Source organism: Sminthopsis crassicaudata, chromosome 6, assembly GCF_048593235.1.
Source record: "Sminthopsis crassicaudata isolate SCR6 chromosome 6, ASM4859323v1, whole genome shotgun sequence".
Classification (NCBI taxonomy): Eukaryota; Metazoa; Chordata; class Mammalia; order Dasyuromorphia; family Dasyuridae; genus Sminthopsis; species Sminthopsis crassicaudata.
Window position 1 is genome coordinate 29388421 of NC_133622.1, and position 15658 is coordinate 29404078.

The following is a 15658-nucleotide window of genomic DNA, read 5'->3' on the forward strand; positions in this document are numbered from 1 at the left end:
CAATGTAATCATTCTAATCCACAACAAAACACCTCTTGAGCAGATTTGAAGCAAGAATTGCACGGGTACTCCTTAATTACATTTTGATATTTTCATTCCTAATTGACACTTAAATTACATATTAGCCATGTTCTAAAGAGCAGCTGAGCTCTTTTCCCTTAGGCCCAATTTGAAGGACAGAAAGGTTATTTAAGGAAAAAGAAAAGACGTTTGTAATTTTATAACTTTCTGACAGAAGTGTCATTTTAAAAAACATGCTATAATTAGGTATTTCATCAAAATGATTATACATTAGAATGACAAAATGTAAAATTCAAGATCATAATTTTAAACATAACTACCAAAAAGTATGGATCGGAATTTTTCTAATGACAAAGTAATTGAAAGTTTCTGTCATTGTATGCCAGGATCTTATTATAATAGCATTTTGAAATTAGTAGTTTACATTTCTTTTATTTTCTAACTAAAAACCTCTGAAAATGCAAGCTTCACTCTTAAGTTCCTATTGACCAACTATGTTCTAGTATTTCAAGAACCAGACTAAGTCTTCCCTACTACCCTCTATAGGTAGGAAAAAAAAAAAGTGAAAAAGCAGTCTTTACAGGCATGTTTTTTTTTGTTTTGTTTTGTTTTTTTAAATAAGAGATAACAGAAGTATCTCTTCACCTTTTCTTCCCCTCTTAAAAAAAAAAAAAAAAGCCCATTCTTCTAAGAATTCAGGTCATCAGATCATTTTGGGCACAGCACCAAGCATGGAAACTTAATGAGGAATTGCCTTTTGTCTTCTGAATCAAATGCAAATGGTATATCTTTCACTTTTTAAAAAGAGGTATGGACAATTAAAATTTCAGAACAAAGGCAAGCTCAGCTCATCAATGATTAGGTAACTTCCCTACCTTCTCTTTCCACTAAGATTGAAGTTATATATTGGGATAAGCCCTATGACAAAATTTTGAAGTTACATCATAGGGATAGCTACTAAATGGTTATTAAAATGTAGGAGAAAATACGGTTTTGAAGTATCCTCTGCCTCACCTTCTTAGTCATAAAGACTAGAATCATATTATGTCCTTTCCTAATAGTTTCACTTACAGCCTTTTGGTTATATTAATAAAGGATGGAGCAGTTAGGGTTTATTAGGGGGCAGAGGTTACTAGTTTCATGAAGTAATCTCTGAATGTGTGCTAGGAAAAGAAAATAAGCATAGAGAATGAATTAAAATGTATGTTCAGAGAAGTACAAATAGAGACAGTTAAAAAAAAGTAAAGATTTTTTATAGTGAACCTTGATTAAAAAAAAAGGTTGAAAATACTTTGCAGTCTGTTGACTTTGTACCTTTGATACTTTTAAAAAATATATTGTTAAGTATGATCATATTTTGACTTTCAAATGGCAGACTTTCCCCACTGATTTACAAATTACCCAGGATTTCTATTAAAAATTCCAGATTCCTCATTAATATTTTTCATATACTACAATCACTAACATTATTAGAGCACCTTTCCTTTTTAAAAACGTAACTTTTATCTTATTTTTTTCAATTATCAAGCACTCGTTTTCTTTCCCTTCCACTTTCTCACTTCATTGGAAAAAGAAAAAAAAAGCATTATAATAAATGTGAATAGTCAAGTAAAATATCACTTCTGTGAGGAGATAGTTAGCATTGATCAAAGCAATTAAGTCTTTCAAAGTTGTTTGTCTCTACAGCGTTGTATATGTATAAATTGTTCTGGTACTGCTCACTTTTCCTTGACATCAATTCATACAAGTCTTGCCAGGTTTCTCTGAAATTGTCTTTTTATCATTTTTAATGGTACAGTCAAAAGTCCATCATATTTCTATACCACAATTTATGCAGTCATGCCCCAGTTGATGGGCACAACTTAATTTTTAATTCTTTGCCACTAAAAAAAAAAGCTGCTATAAATATTTTTGCATATGTGAAAACTCATTTTCAAAGGATTTTGCTAGAACTCTTTTGAATAAGGCAAATAGAATCAAGGCATTAATGTTCTGGGATCACAAATCCTATGATAATAGATTTAGGACTAGAAGGAGCTTTGTAAGTGATGGAGTTTAACTCTTCCTTCCTCCCCATTCTAAAATTGAGGAAACAGGGCCAGGGAGGGTAAGTAGAGAGAGGTTTTTTTTTTTTAATTACATAATTGTTTTACTTTAATGGGGGCTTCCTTCTAAAGGTAATTAGTGTATTAATTGAAAGGAAGAACTTTTTCAAGCACTGTGGCATCCAGCAAGTACAGGAATTACTTTTTAGTTTAAAGATTCATAGTTTAAATATACCCCATTTATTACTCTTTATCAGTCCCAAGCTTCACCTAAACCACCTTAACCCTTTATCCAAGGACAAGGGACATTTTCATTGTTCAACCAAAAAAACTTTGTAAATTTTTTTGGTTCAAGTACTCAGGCCTCCCATTTCTTCATTTACTCAATAAGTTTTCTGGCCATATTCTTAGACAGCCTTGCTTTATATTATAAATGAATAATATGAAGAAACTACAGCCTTGTTCTTTTTCCTAGGTGTTGAAAGGCCATTCTTACAGCCTGACAGGGTCTGTAATGTTGATTTCGCCATTATTTTCATACATGAACTAGATTGTGGCTCCCAGACCATTTAGGAGAACTTCTGCTCTAAGAAGCTACTCTGTACATATTTCAGGGGCTTACACCCTCAAGTGCTAGCATTTCAATCTGAGTGGATGTGGGCTTTCCTGGGATTTTATCTTCCTAATTCTTTAGTAAAGAAAACTCCCTCATTTGCCAGACTGGGAGCAGATCAGCGTTAACTGTGGAAAAACTAGGCTGTTTACCCATGGTATGATTTAGACAATCCTGATACTCCAAAATGTCTTCCTCAAGATGTTGGAAATCCGTTTCCTTTTATCACATTGACTGAAACTCAAAAGTATAAATAGCCTCTCTTTAAAACACACAGGCTGCTTTCAGGGTGAGCCCCTCAGAAGGGCAGATTGCAAAGGCAAAGGAAGTTTATTCTTTCACCTTCCTGGGCCAGGGGAGGTCTGAGAACCGAGGCGGGGTCCCCTGTCCTCCTAGCTCCTGGGTCTGCCAGCCTCTCTGGCCCTTGTTTAGAAGGGGGGGGCACCAGATGAAGCTGCAGTGGCGAGGCCATGTGGGGCTTTCTGGGTAGAGGTCTGGGAGGGTCTGCTGGCTCCCCGTCCAGCTTGTCTTAGAGACAAGAGACAGAGCACGAGGGTGAAGGGGCCTACCCAGGGCCACCCAGCTGGGACTGTCAGAGGCAAGATCTGAACTCGGGGCTTCCTGTAGACACCAACTGTCTAGTACTTGGGACTCCCCACCCCAGACTGTGAGAAAGTGCTCAAGAGGACTTGGGGGGGGGCAGCAGGGAGGGGGAGAGGAGGCAGCCCAGAGGATTCGAGGGAATGCTGGCCCGAGGAGGGGCCAGAGGGAGAGCAGGCTGATCCTTAACCTGCCTGGAGCACTGGGAGACCTGGGCCTCCTTAAGTGAATACCTCCCACAGGTCTCAGAGTGACCACCACAATACCGGTTCAGGGATGAGGCTGGGGAGCCAATGAGGCAGAGCATCTCTTCCTCCCAGGAAAAAAACAAAAACCAACCTCTAAGTACATAAATGAGGAAGGGAAAGACCCTCTGTCTTTCTGGCCAAAGCACAAATGGCTGCAGTTTACATTCACTTTGATCACTTGGGAAATTCCTTCCTTTGTTTCTTCCTTCTCTTCCTCCCTTCTTTCCTTCCTCCTTTCCTTCTTTCGTTCCTCCTTCCCTCCCAAAATATCTTGGGATTTACTGACTAAATCTCTTTCTTAAGGACCATACCTTAAACCAAAACCATCCTGATTTCTCATTGATTGGCCATCGGTGGGTCCCAGGCCAGCCCCATTTCATCATTGTTTAGGGAAATTTGAGTAAGATGATGAATGAGAAAGTGCTTTTTAGTTCTATGTCAATGTTAACTCTTAACTTTATGCTGCTCAGATCCCTTCATCACTAGGAAGGAAGAAAATTAGCTTTTGTTAAGCACTTAGGTATTAGGTCCTGTGCAGTGCTGAGGCACAGGATCTCATTTATTTCTCACAAGAATCCTGGGAGGGAGATACTCTAGTTAGCCCTCATTTTACAGTTGAGGAAACTGAGGCAGACAGTTGCCTAGGGTCACACAGCGGGAGCCTGTTCAAAGTCAGGTTAGAATCCAGTTCTGCCTGACTCCAGGCCTCTCCTTGGCTGAGCAGTGGAGCTGCCTTATCCAGACCTCTCCCCTTCCTGAAAGTGTTCAGTGGTCCAGAGACTATTTCCTCAGCGAGGCTTTAAGAAGAAAACAATTTATGGTCAATCCTCAACTTCTACAGGGTTATGTTTTTAGAAAATGCCACAAAAGTAAAAAAAGTTGATACGTTGAACCTGTGGGAAAGAAGAGGCTAGGTTCCTGTGACAGCAGAAACTAATCTTCTGCTGCACATTGCTGGAAGGACACTTTTCCATTTATAATCCTCTGTAACAAAACATGCACTTTTTCTAACACAGTAATCATGAAATAATCTATAAAGTACAATGGACAAAATAAAATTGGTAACATACAAAACATTTTTCTCATTAGCAACTGCCTAGAATTCTGTGACCATTTGTGCTAATATTTCAATTAAAAAACATTTATTTCAAACAATATTCAGTTTTTATAACACATGAAGTCTAAAGTACCATGAACACTTTTCTTCTTTAAACAGTTGTAGTGAATTATTGATTCGTTAACACAAAATCACAGCAACACTGCTGCAGACCTTCAGGCATGAAGTTTATTTTCAACACTTTGTTTTCTCACCAAGCTACATCATTGACTTTGCACACTTGGACTTAGAGCCGAAAGGATTTGCACGGTATTTGGGGGCATAATTACAATGCAAAATCTGAGTTTTAAAGGCAGACAAGTAAAATATGCCACGGGTGCACCGAGAGCTCTTCACAACAAAAGGGTGAAGACCAGTGAAGGGCCTAGTAGGGTACCAGCTGCTTCACAAATTTGGGCTCATTGTCCCTCTCATTTTTTCTCTACTGCACATAGTTGTGCGATTGTGTGCAGGTGCCTATGCAAAAGTGAAAATGAGGTACTAATAAAATCACAGAAATACTGTTGCAAAAGTTAAATGCGTGAATGTTGAGGATTGACTGTAATTCATTTATACTAAGGTGTGAGTGAGAGTTGTCCATTTAATTCTCTCAGTGATACTAGCACTTTTATAAAGGAAATCCATTTATTCAAATGAATCTCTCATCAGTGAAGTTTCATTTGGCACAACAAAGTTAACTGAAGATTTTCTGGAGTTGTAGGACAAAGATTTGGGGACAGAAAAGCTACTCTCAAACATAGGCAGATGCTGGGAATTCTGCCTCTGAGAGCAGATCCCTTCTACTGTTCTTGACTTCATAGCCTTTTCCCTTTTACCGTTTCTCAAAAATAAGTGTCTCCAAAAGCACCCAAGTGTTTTAAGAATTCTATCTCTCCCTACTATGTTCAGACTTCATGGTATCCCTGGGAATCACCCTTAGGTAGAGAAAGGGAGATGAGGGAGCCCAAGATTGTCCTAGGAGTAGGGCAGCAGCTGCTCTGGAGATAGTACGGGATGGTGTTGGGGGAGGCTAAGGACCCCAGGAAGGCTGGCATTGTGGGATTGGGCTTTAGACATGTGGTCTGTGACCCGGTGGGCATTGGGAGCCTCCCAGTCTTGTGGCCTGTGTTCCATCCACAGAAGAGGAGGCGTGATCATAGAGAGGGTCAGCTAAGGTGGCTCTCTTCAGAACACATTAGTTCTCTAACCTTCCCATCCTCCTGCCCCCCAAAAGCAGCTGTGCACTGGTAGAGTCTTGCAGTTACTGGTGGAGGATTCCCCTGAACTTCTCTTTGAATTGCCATATTTCCCAGAAGCATTACTCCCAGAACGTGCAGGAGGCCCTGAATGTGTCAAGGACAGAGCCCCACCCCAGCTGACATCACTTGATGTTGCACCCCAAACTGGATCCCCTTTGTGTTCTTGAGAAGCAAAACGGTACCTACCAGTGTTTGCTAATATGTGCACTTGGGGTCCCTGGCAGAGGTGCTCTTCCCAAGAGGAGAAAGGCGGCTCTGCTGTTGCCTGGCTCCTCCCCTTTGGGAGCAATTACTGCATGTTCATTCCTTCAGTTACTAACCAGGTTTTCACATAAGTCTGTTGATATTATGATTATTTCTTGACAATACATAGGAAAAAGAAGACAAATTAGGGGGAGGAGGAGGCGGAGGAGGAGGGGGAACACAGCTCTAAAGTTAGATCTCAAAGACTTAGGTCAAATAAATGCAAATATAAAAGAATGTACCTCTCTTGAAACTTGACATGGTACCTATACAAAAATAAAGAAATTACAAATATAGAAACATACAAGTACTAAACATATCCCCTTTACTCATTACTGTATAATAAAAATAGTACAGGGAACATAAATGAAAAGTTCTGATGAAACAGAGACTTAATAATGGCAACATGAATAATAAGTACATCCAAATACAAATCATAAATAAATAATTATATGAAAAATGAGAAGACTACACCAAATTTGTCTATTCGTTATTTTCCGTGATTTTTGATATTTGAAGGGATATACCTAAAGCCTATCTTCAGTTGAAACATCATATCCCTGAGAACATATATTAATGAAAATAATCAACCAAATGTGATGTCTTAAATATCAGAAAAAAGGTTTTACTTTTATGTTCTGAAAAAAAAAGAAAGAAAAAATAGGATTCAGTCTGTATCAAGAACATTACTTCTCTATCTGGAGGTGGGTAGCATTTTTCATCATTAGTTCTTTGAAGTTTTGGTGGACCAAAAAAAAAGGCTCCATCAGCACCAAAATGTTTTAATAGCAGAAAAATTTAAGCAAAGTAATACTTATTTATTAAAAGCAACTAAACAAAACATGGTATTAATACAATGAAAGATCACTAAGCTATAATGAATAATATGACAGATACAGAAAAGCAGAGTAAGATATAAATATGCAAAATGAAGAAAGCATCCCAGTTATATACCAATAAATCTGATAATCTAAGTGAAATGGTTGAATATTTGCAAAAATATAAATTGATCAGATTAATAGGTTTATTAATTTGATTTCTTTTTCTATCTTAGAAAAAAGAAATCAAAATGAGCCATAAATGAGCTTCCTAAGAAAAAATCCCCAGGACTACATTGAATTCCAATATTATGTAAACGCTGAAAAAAATAGGTAAAGAAGCACTATTGCCAAACTTTTTTTTTTCATAAATTTGGTTTTGATACCTAAACCAAGGGAGAGCAAAAACAGAGGGAAAAAATGACAGTCCAATTTCCATAATGTATATAGATACAAAATTTTTAAAATATTAATAAGATTTCAGCAAATCTTGATTTGCTCTTGATTTTAAAGAGCTAGTATTATCTGTAATGAGGATAAACTAGAAACCTTCCTTATAAGATCAAGTTGAAGCAAGGATGTCCATTATCACCACTGTTTTTCAGTATTATATTAGAACTGCTAACTTTAACAATAAGATAAAAAAAAGATAAAAAAGAAAAGGTTAAGAATAGGCAATGAAGAGACAAAATTATCAGTCTTTGCAGATGTGATTATTATTAGGAACCCTAGAAAACCAACAGAAGAACTAGTTAAAACAATAATAATCTTAGCAAAGTTGCAGAATATAAATAATAAACCTACATAGATCATCATGGAGTAAGGAGATCTGATAGTGAGGGGTCAATTCTGCTATCCAAGCATCCACTAGAATATTCTTGGTACAATACTGTACCATAATACTAGTGGAACAGTACACCTAGTAGAATATTCTAAGGCAAGTAAGGTACTTGACTTAATAATTTCACCTTTCAAAAGGGAGAGTAATTCAAAAGGAATTACTATTCTGAACTTTGTTCTAATGAATAAGGAGCAGCTCATTAGTTTCTGGAGTAGAAACAATGGAATTCTTATGGGAGAAGGGACTATTCTATCTTAGAATTCATGGCAGAGAAGGACAGGAAAGCTTGGGGCCCATTTTGAGCACCCCTGGAAGCTTGCCTCCTATTTCACTGAGAGGTCGGGTTCCCCTTGCTCCTGTCACAGGCCTCTAAAGCCTTCTACCATGTCTTCATTCTTGCCTTCCGTGTAGCAGTGGCCCTTTTCCTTGCCAAGGCAAACTCCTCTTCAGGCAGGAATGGTGGGCTCTGGCAGAATTCTGCCCCCATATCCCCACCCGCTCACTGACCTTCCCTCCCTCTGTGTAGGCTGGTTGCTTTCCTGTTTTCCACAAATACCCCCTTAAAAATTGCTTCCTTGGTCAGTCCATCTGGTGGGACTCTCAACTGTTATTCACCTTCTCCTCATTCAGCCGATGTGGCTTTCTGCAAAATTATCAGTGACCTTTCCTCAGTTCTCCTCCTCCTGATATCTCTGGAGTCTTCCACAATGGAGCTCATCCATGATAGTTTTTTCTCTCTTGGTTTTCCTCCTGTTTTATGGTATCTTTTCATTTTCCTTTGAGGGATCTTCAGATCCTGAGCACTAAGTGTGAGAATCTCCCAAAGCTCTGTCCTGGGCCCCTCGTCTCTCTCCATGCTATCTCACTTGGTGATCTCATTAGCTCCCATTGATGCAATTGTCATCTGAACCAAGGATTCTCAGATCTGCTTATCCAGGCCAGATTTCTCTCCTAACCTTCACACTTGAATCTCTAAACTGCCTGCTAAACATTGTAAATTCAAATGTCCCATCTTAAACTCAAGATACCCAAGAAAGTACTCGTTATTTTTTCCCTAAGCCTTGACCTCTTCCTAATTTTGCTTTTTTCTGTAGAGGGCACCATTATGTTCCCAGTCATCCAAGTCTGCAACATAGGTATCCTCCTTGACTCTTCACTCTCACCCCCCCCAATATACAATCTGTTGTCAAGTCTTGTCAATTTTATATAATATCTCACAGCTGTTTCTCTCAACATCCTGGTACACACCCAATCATGTAATTTTTTTTAACATTTCCATCTTAATCATGTTGTGAAAGAATAATTAAAACAAAAGGAAAAAATATGAAACTTAAGAAAAAAGTTGAAAATGGTACTCTTCAATATGCATTCAGACTCCATAGTTCTTTCTCTGGATAGCATTTTCCATCCATGAGCCTTTTAGAATTGTCTTAGCTCAAAGTCTATCAAAGTTGATCATCCCACAATGTTGCTTTTACTTTGTACAGTATTCTCCTAGTTCTGCTCACTTCACTCAGCAAACCAACCATATAATCTTTATGTTCAGTAAATTCTATTGGACTCCCTACCATCTTTGTATCCTTCATATAGTGGATACTTAATAAATACTTATTGACTAACAACAGCCTCAACTTCCCCCTAGGAACCATCTTAGGAGGAATGATGAGCTCAAAGAAAGGAGATTTTGAAGCAGAAAACTGGCAAAAAAAATTTACTTCCAAGGGTTACTAATAAAGACCTCATTTCTAAACTATATAAAGAATTGATTCAAATTTGGAATACAAGCCATTCTCCAACCAATAAATGGACAAACAAAATGAACAATTTTCAGATGAAGAAATTAAAACCATTTCTAGTCATATGAGAAAATGTTCTAAATCACTATTGATTAAAGAAATGCAAATTAAGACAACTCTGAGGGACCATTATATACCTCTCAGATTGACTAAGATGATGAGAAAAGATGATAAACATTAGAGGATATGAGAAAACTGGTACACTAACACTTTGTTAATGGAGTTGTGAACTGATCATTCTGGAAAACAATATAAAATTATGCCCAAAGGGCTCTCAAACTGTGCAAACCTTTTGATCCAGCATTGTCTCTACTGAGCCTGTATCTCAAAGAGATCTTAAAGAAGGGGAAAGGGATGTGCAAAAATGTTTGTGGTGGCCCTCTTTGTAGTGGCCAGAAACTGGAACCTGAATGAATGCCCATCAGTGGGAGAATGGCTGAATAAGTTATATACATGAATGTTATAGAATATTATTGTTCTGTAAGAAATGACCAGCAGGAGGATTTCAGAGAGGCCTGGAGAGACTTACATCAACTGATGCTGAGTGAAGTGAGCAGAACCAGGAGATCATTGTACACAGCAACGACGAGATTATGTTAGGGTCAACTGTGACAGACATGGCTCTTTCCAACAATGAGATGATTCAGGCCAGTTCTAATAGACTTGTGATGGGAGAGAGCATCTGTATCCAAAGAGGACAGTGGGGCCTAAGTGTGGATCAAAGCATACCTTCTTTCACCTTCAGCCTTCTCCCTTACCCATCCCCCCAATAAGTGACAGTGGCTCCCTCCCCTTGCTGTGGAGTCACTTCAGTCACGTCCAACTCTTCATGCTCCTGTATGACCCAGACTGAGGCCCCCAGAGAAGTGTCTTGTCCAGGGTCCCAGAGATAGGGCAAGGACTGCTCCGGGGCAGCATTTGAAAAAGCCACCAAGTTAGAGAAGAGAGCTGGGCAGGTGACCTTGCCTGGCCCTGCTGCTCTTAGACCCGATGCACTCACCCACTATGGTCCCGCCTAAGATGGTACATGATGCCCTGATCCGTGAGTGGCCTCTCCTGCAAGGACCCAGCCTGCAATGGTGGTGGTGGTAGTGGTGATTTTTTATAGAAACCAGCCTTGGTGGGCCTCAGTTTCTTTGTCTGTGAAGGGTCTCCAAGGTACCTGCCGGCTTTAAATCCTCTCATCTGAAAGCATTTGGAAATTCTGTGACTTTATCAAAGTTACCGGTCCCTGTAAAGGAAAAGACTGTCAAATAAATTTCCTGTGTCAGCAATAAAAGAGTTAACAGAGAAAGCTGTGGAGATTGAGATACATCATAGGAATTGTGCTCTCTGTCTCTGTGGTTTAAGAAAGGGAGCTGGTGTTCTGCATTTGAAAGGATTTTAATGAATGCTGTCAGTGTTTGGGAAGCTAATGGTCAGCATTGAAGAGGAGAGTAAGAGAAAATGCCTTGGCTTTTCCGAGATGGGTTCCGGAGAGTTTTCTTTGCCTGACTGGGACTGCCCTACCTCGTCGCTCTCTTGCTCTCCCTCTCTGCCCTTTTTTCATTATCCTTTGTTCTTTGTAGCCTGATAGAGTGTTATGAAAGTGAATTCAAATTCATATGTGAATGAAATTTGTTTTCCTCCAGATCTGCTTGCGGTAGACAGCAGAGCATGTGCTTTTCTTGTCTTGGTTGGATGCACAAATCTTTTATGTGCACTGCTTCTTGTCCTGTTGCCTAGACGATCACTTGCTTTTTTCTGAGGATGTCTGGTTCTCGTAAAGAGTTTGATGTGAAGCAGATTTTAAAAATCAGATGGAGATGGTTTGGCCATCAGGCATCATCTCCTAATTCTACCAGTGACAGCCAACAGGGAGATTTCTGGAATCGAGGACAAAACGGAACAAATGGTGACAGAAAGTTTTTAGATCCGTGTAGCCTACAGTTACCATTGGCTTCAATTGGGTACCGAAGGTCCGGCCAACTAGATTTTCAGAATTCACCTTCTTGGCCAATGGCATCTACCTCTGAAGTCCCTGCATTTGAGTTTACGACGGAAGATTGTGAAGGTGCACATTGGCTTGATAGACCAGAAGTAGATGATGGAACTAGTGAAGAAGAAAACGAATCTGACACCAGTTCATGCAGGTTAATGCTTATTTTCTTATGTTAAAAGTTGCTATTTGTTTGCTAGCGTTTTAAAATACTTTAGCATTTACTATTTCTTATGTCTGTCTATGGGGGGGGGAAAGCATAATGCTGAATTGACCAAAGCATATAGCTTTTGGATAGGACAAATAAATATAGCATTAAATGTGATATTTCCCTGTAAAATGATGAAGGAAGCAGATAATATATTCATTTATTTAATAATCTGTATAGACAGCATGCATGTTTTGAAACATCTTTATAGATTGCATCTAACTCATGTCCATAATAATTAACATAGATTTGTCAAAGCCTTGAAAATTTAAAGTGGCATTTTTATGGATAAGATGCTTTAAATTTGTACTACCTATTACATTCTACAATCATAAGAAATCCATGTGACCAATTTTTAATTTCTATGAAAATGAAAGGTTAGAGATGTCATTTCATTAGGATTATATTTCTCAATAACATTTTCATTCTGTAAAGCTCTCTTTGTCCTATGTGTAGCTCCATAGATGATACAGAATATAGTAACATGTCTCTTCCCAAGATGACAGCTACTAATGCATGGTACTTTTTTTTTCAATGCAATTTGCAGCTAATTATTGAGTGGAATGTGACATTTTCTTTTAGGAGTATTTAAGGGAGTATTAGGAAGATAGCTGTTATCAGATGTTGGGAAGGGAACAAGAAAAGGGAAAACGAACAAAAAGGGGGTTAGAAGGAAAATGAAAGGGGAAGGAGGAGAGAAGGGATAGGGATCAGAGTCTTTGCTGTTCCTTTCATTTGCTCCCTAAAATCTTGATTATGCCTTCAGAATGTTTTTCTTAAAGTCATCCATGAAAGATGTAATTAAGATTCTGTAATTAAGTAAAAGATTAAGGTATATCTCTTATGCATCTTAATTCAGACATTCCTTTTTTGGATTTTCATAAAACTTGTCTAGAATATATATTGACTGTCATTGCAAAAGGAATGTTAAGGAACTGGTAGAAAATAAGCTGTTTGGCTTTTTTTTTTTTTAGCATCTCTTTACTATAATGATAGAATATGGATTTTTTGCAGCATGTTTGTATGTGCTGATGGTTTCATGCACTACTGAATTGTAATTATTTGTACTTTTAAATCATTTGAACTTAAAAGAGAAAAGGGCATTATATTTTGCATAGGCAGATAGCTAATTTAATTTTAGATTTTCTTAAATGAATTCAGTCACTTAATGTTATGTAAAACATTTATCCATAAGAACAAAGTGCTACTGATGATTTAGAGACAGAGCAATAGAGTTAATATAGTTTTAATGTTTTCTATCCTTTTTAAGAAACTTACTATATTATAGAGAATAATTTATTTAATGAAGGGGTAGTATTCATCGTTGATCTTTTTGTTTCCAAAATCAAATGACAGTTCTCTATTTAGAAAATAACATAGTATGCCATTAAGATATAATGAAAAACATTTTTAAGAATTTTCAGGCCACTGTTTACAAATCAAGGAAGTATTATCTGTCATTGTAGCTGGAAAACCCTTTTTAATATGTAACTTCTTTGTGAGGAGGATTGTTTCATATGTACATATATTTGAATAGATATGATGATTTTTCTCTCTCTCCGTAAAAAATAGTTGCCATAGTTAATATGACACCTAATTAATTTCTGCTGTAATGCTACATAATAAAAAATCATCTTATTGGGATATTCTTAGAATGATATAAAAATAGTCACCTCTTTCTGAAAGATTGGTGAATGAATTATTTAAAGAATAAGCCAGACATTTTGATTTGTGAAGAAAAAGTAGAGAAACAAAAAAAGAACCACTTAAAAAGGGAATCATGTAAAAAAAATTAATGTATTAATTTAAAAAAAAACAAGGATTAGATAAATAAGTATGGAATAAGTGAATCACAGGCAGGAAGAATCTTGTTCACTTTTATAAATAAAATGCTGAGGGAAGGTTTGAACTGTGCTTTCTCAAATAAGATAATTGAAATACCCCTCTTTTCTTTGAGTCATAGCCACTTTATTTTTTTTTTAAGTTTTGTTGTACCTTTTTTTATCACATTCTTTTTCAACTGTATTCTTTACCCTATTTTGTGAGCCTGCCTTTGTAAAAATAAATAAATAAAAAAACTAATTGAAAAATTAATAATATTTGAAATAATATACAATACTGTATACCCATAGTTTCTACTTCTTCAACAAATGGAGGGAAATGCATTTCTATTTCTCTTCTTTGGGACCAATAGTTAGTATAATTATATAGCTTCACTTTTCTTTTTGCTTACATTTTCTTAATCACTGTGTTTATTGTTTTTCTCTATCAGCTTATTTCACTTCATAATGTTTCATGCAAGTCTTCTCATACTTCTATGAATTCTTCAAATCAATTGTTTCTTTTGGAAAAATGATCGTTTATATTCTCTTATATGCCACTTTATTTCTATTTTCTATTGCAAAACAATACTACTGTATATATTTCAATTTATGATAGGCCTTTCTTTTTTCTTCTAGGCCTTTCTGAGGATATGGTCCTACAAGTGAAATCTCTAGGTCAAAAAGGAAGAGACATTTTGATCACTTTTTTTTCTTAGTATTTTAAATGGTTTTCTTATCTAGTTAAACCAATTCACAGCTTCAGCAACAGTTATTAGTGTACCTATCTTGCCACAGCCCTTCCAACATTGACTATTTCCATCCTTCATAATTTTAATCAATCTGCTAGATTTAATCAAATTGCTGAAAAATGAAGCTTTTACGGTTGTCTCAGTTTATTTCTCTTATTGTTGGTGTTTTGAAGCAGTCTTTCATAAGCTTAATAATTTGCAAATCCTTTTTTTCTTTTTTCCTTTTTTTTTTTTTTGGAGAATTTTTTTTGTTTATAGCCTTTGGTTATTTTTCAGTTGGTTGGTCAATCAGTCAGTCAATTGTGATTTGTGTTATTTCTTCTACAATTAATTTTTAAAAATCTTATCATATTTCTTCATCTTAGACTTAGAAAAGGTCATTTTTACATATATATGATGTGTCATCTAGCTTCTCATAATTTTTCTTTTCTTATATGTTAAAAGCACTTCATTTAATAAATATTTGAGAAATTCTGTACTATCACAAGAATGAAAAAGACAGTTTCCCCCCTTAACAAGCTAATAATAATGATAACAACAGTAGCAAGAGCTAATACTTATCTAGCATTTAGTGTGTGCCAGGTATTGGGCTAAGGGCTTTAAAAATATGATCTCATTGGATATCACAACAGCCCTATAAAGCAGATGCTATTATTATCCCCATTTTACAGAGGAAGTAACTGAGGCCAGCAGCTTGCAACTTGGCCTGCCTCACACAGCTGGACCTGAAGTGTTTCCGCTGTTTGAATAAGACTCGCACCCAGTGGGGTGGTGTACCTTAGACACAAGTGTGTATGTCACCAGTGCCGTGTAAAGGTGGCTCCCTAATCCAGGGAGAAGCCGATGCAGTGACTCTGGGCAGCCAGGAGCCTGGTCTCCAGCCTATTTCAGGAGGAGAGTTTTCACGGGGCATCCCCTTCCTTCCCATTATCATTTGATTGGTTGAATAGATCTCTTTGGGGTTCATCTTCAGCCTCTGTTGAGCCCCATTTTACACAAGCCGTTGGAAGTGCTGACTGTCTTGTATCCATCTGTCTCACTGTCAACATGCGTTGGAGAGCCTCGAAGTGGGATCCTGGTTTGTTGTTGTGGCTTTTTCAGATGAAGTCTCTAGCATTTAGTATATAGTCGATTATCTTCTAAGAAACATCACTTACTTAATGCTGGGCTTGGACCAATTGCCTAAGTGATATGAGGGGTTGGGGGGGAGAGATGCCATGATTCTGCAACCAAGAAACTGCCAGCACTTATGCAAATAATGCTCCTTGGGTGCATTTTCACATGTGACTCTCAGAACAACATGGAGAAATAGTGGGGGAG

The 15658-nt window shown here is 37.3% G+C and overlaps 1 protein-coding gene across 6 annotated transcripts in view; it reads left to right on the top strand.

The window, feature by feature from the left end:
• Nucleotides 1-15658, top strand: part of KLHL5 (kelch like family member 5) — an 86414-nt gene that overhangs the window by 27816 nt on the left and 42940 nt on the right. Inside the window, exon 1 of one of the 6 annotated variants that reach the window (XM_074275561.1) lies at nucleotides 11169-11712. The exons of the other annotated variants lie outside the window; for them this stretch is intronic. Within the exon in view, the coding sequence (XP_074131662.1) occupies nucleotides 11330-11712 (383 nt within the window). The 5' untranslated portion in view covers nucleotides 11169-11329. Of the gene's footprint in view, nucleotides 1-11168; nucleotides 11713-15658 lie in introns of those variants that run through there. 6 annotated transcript variants of the gene reach the window in all.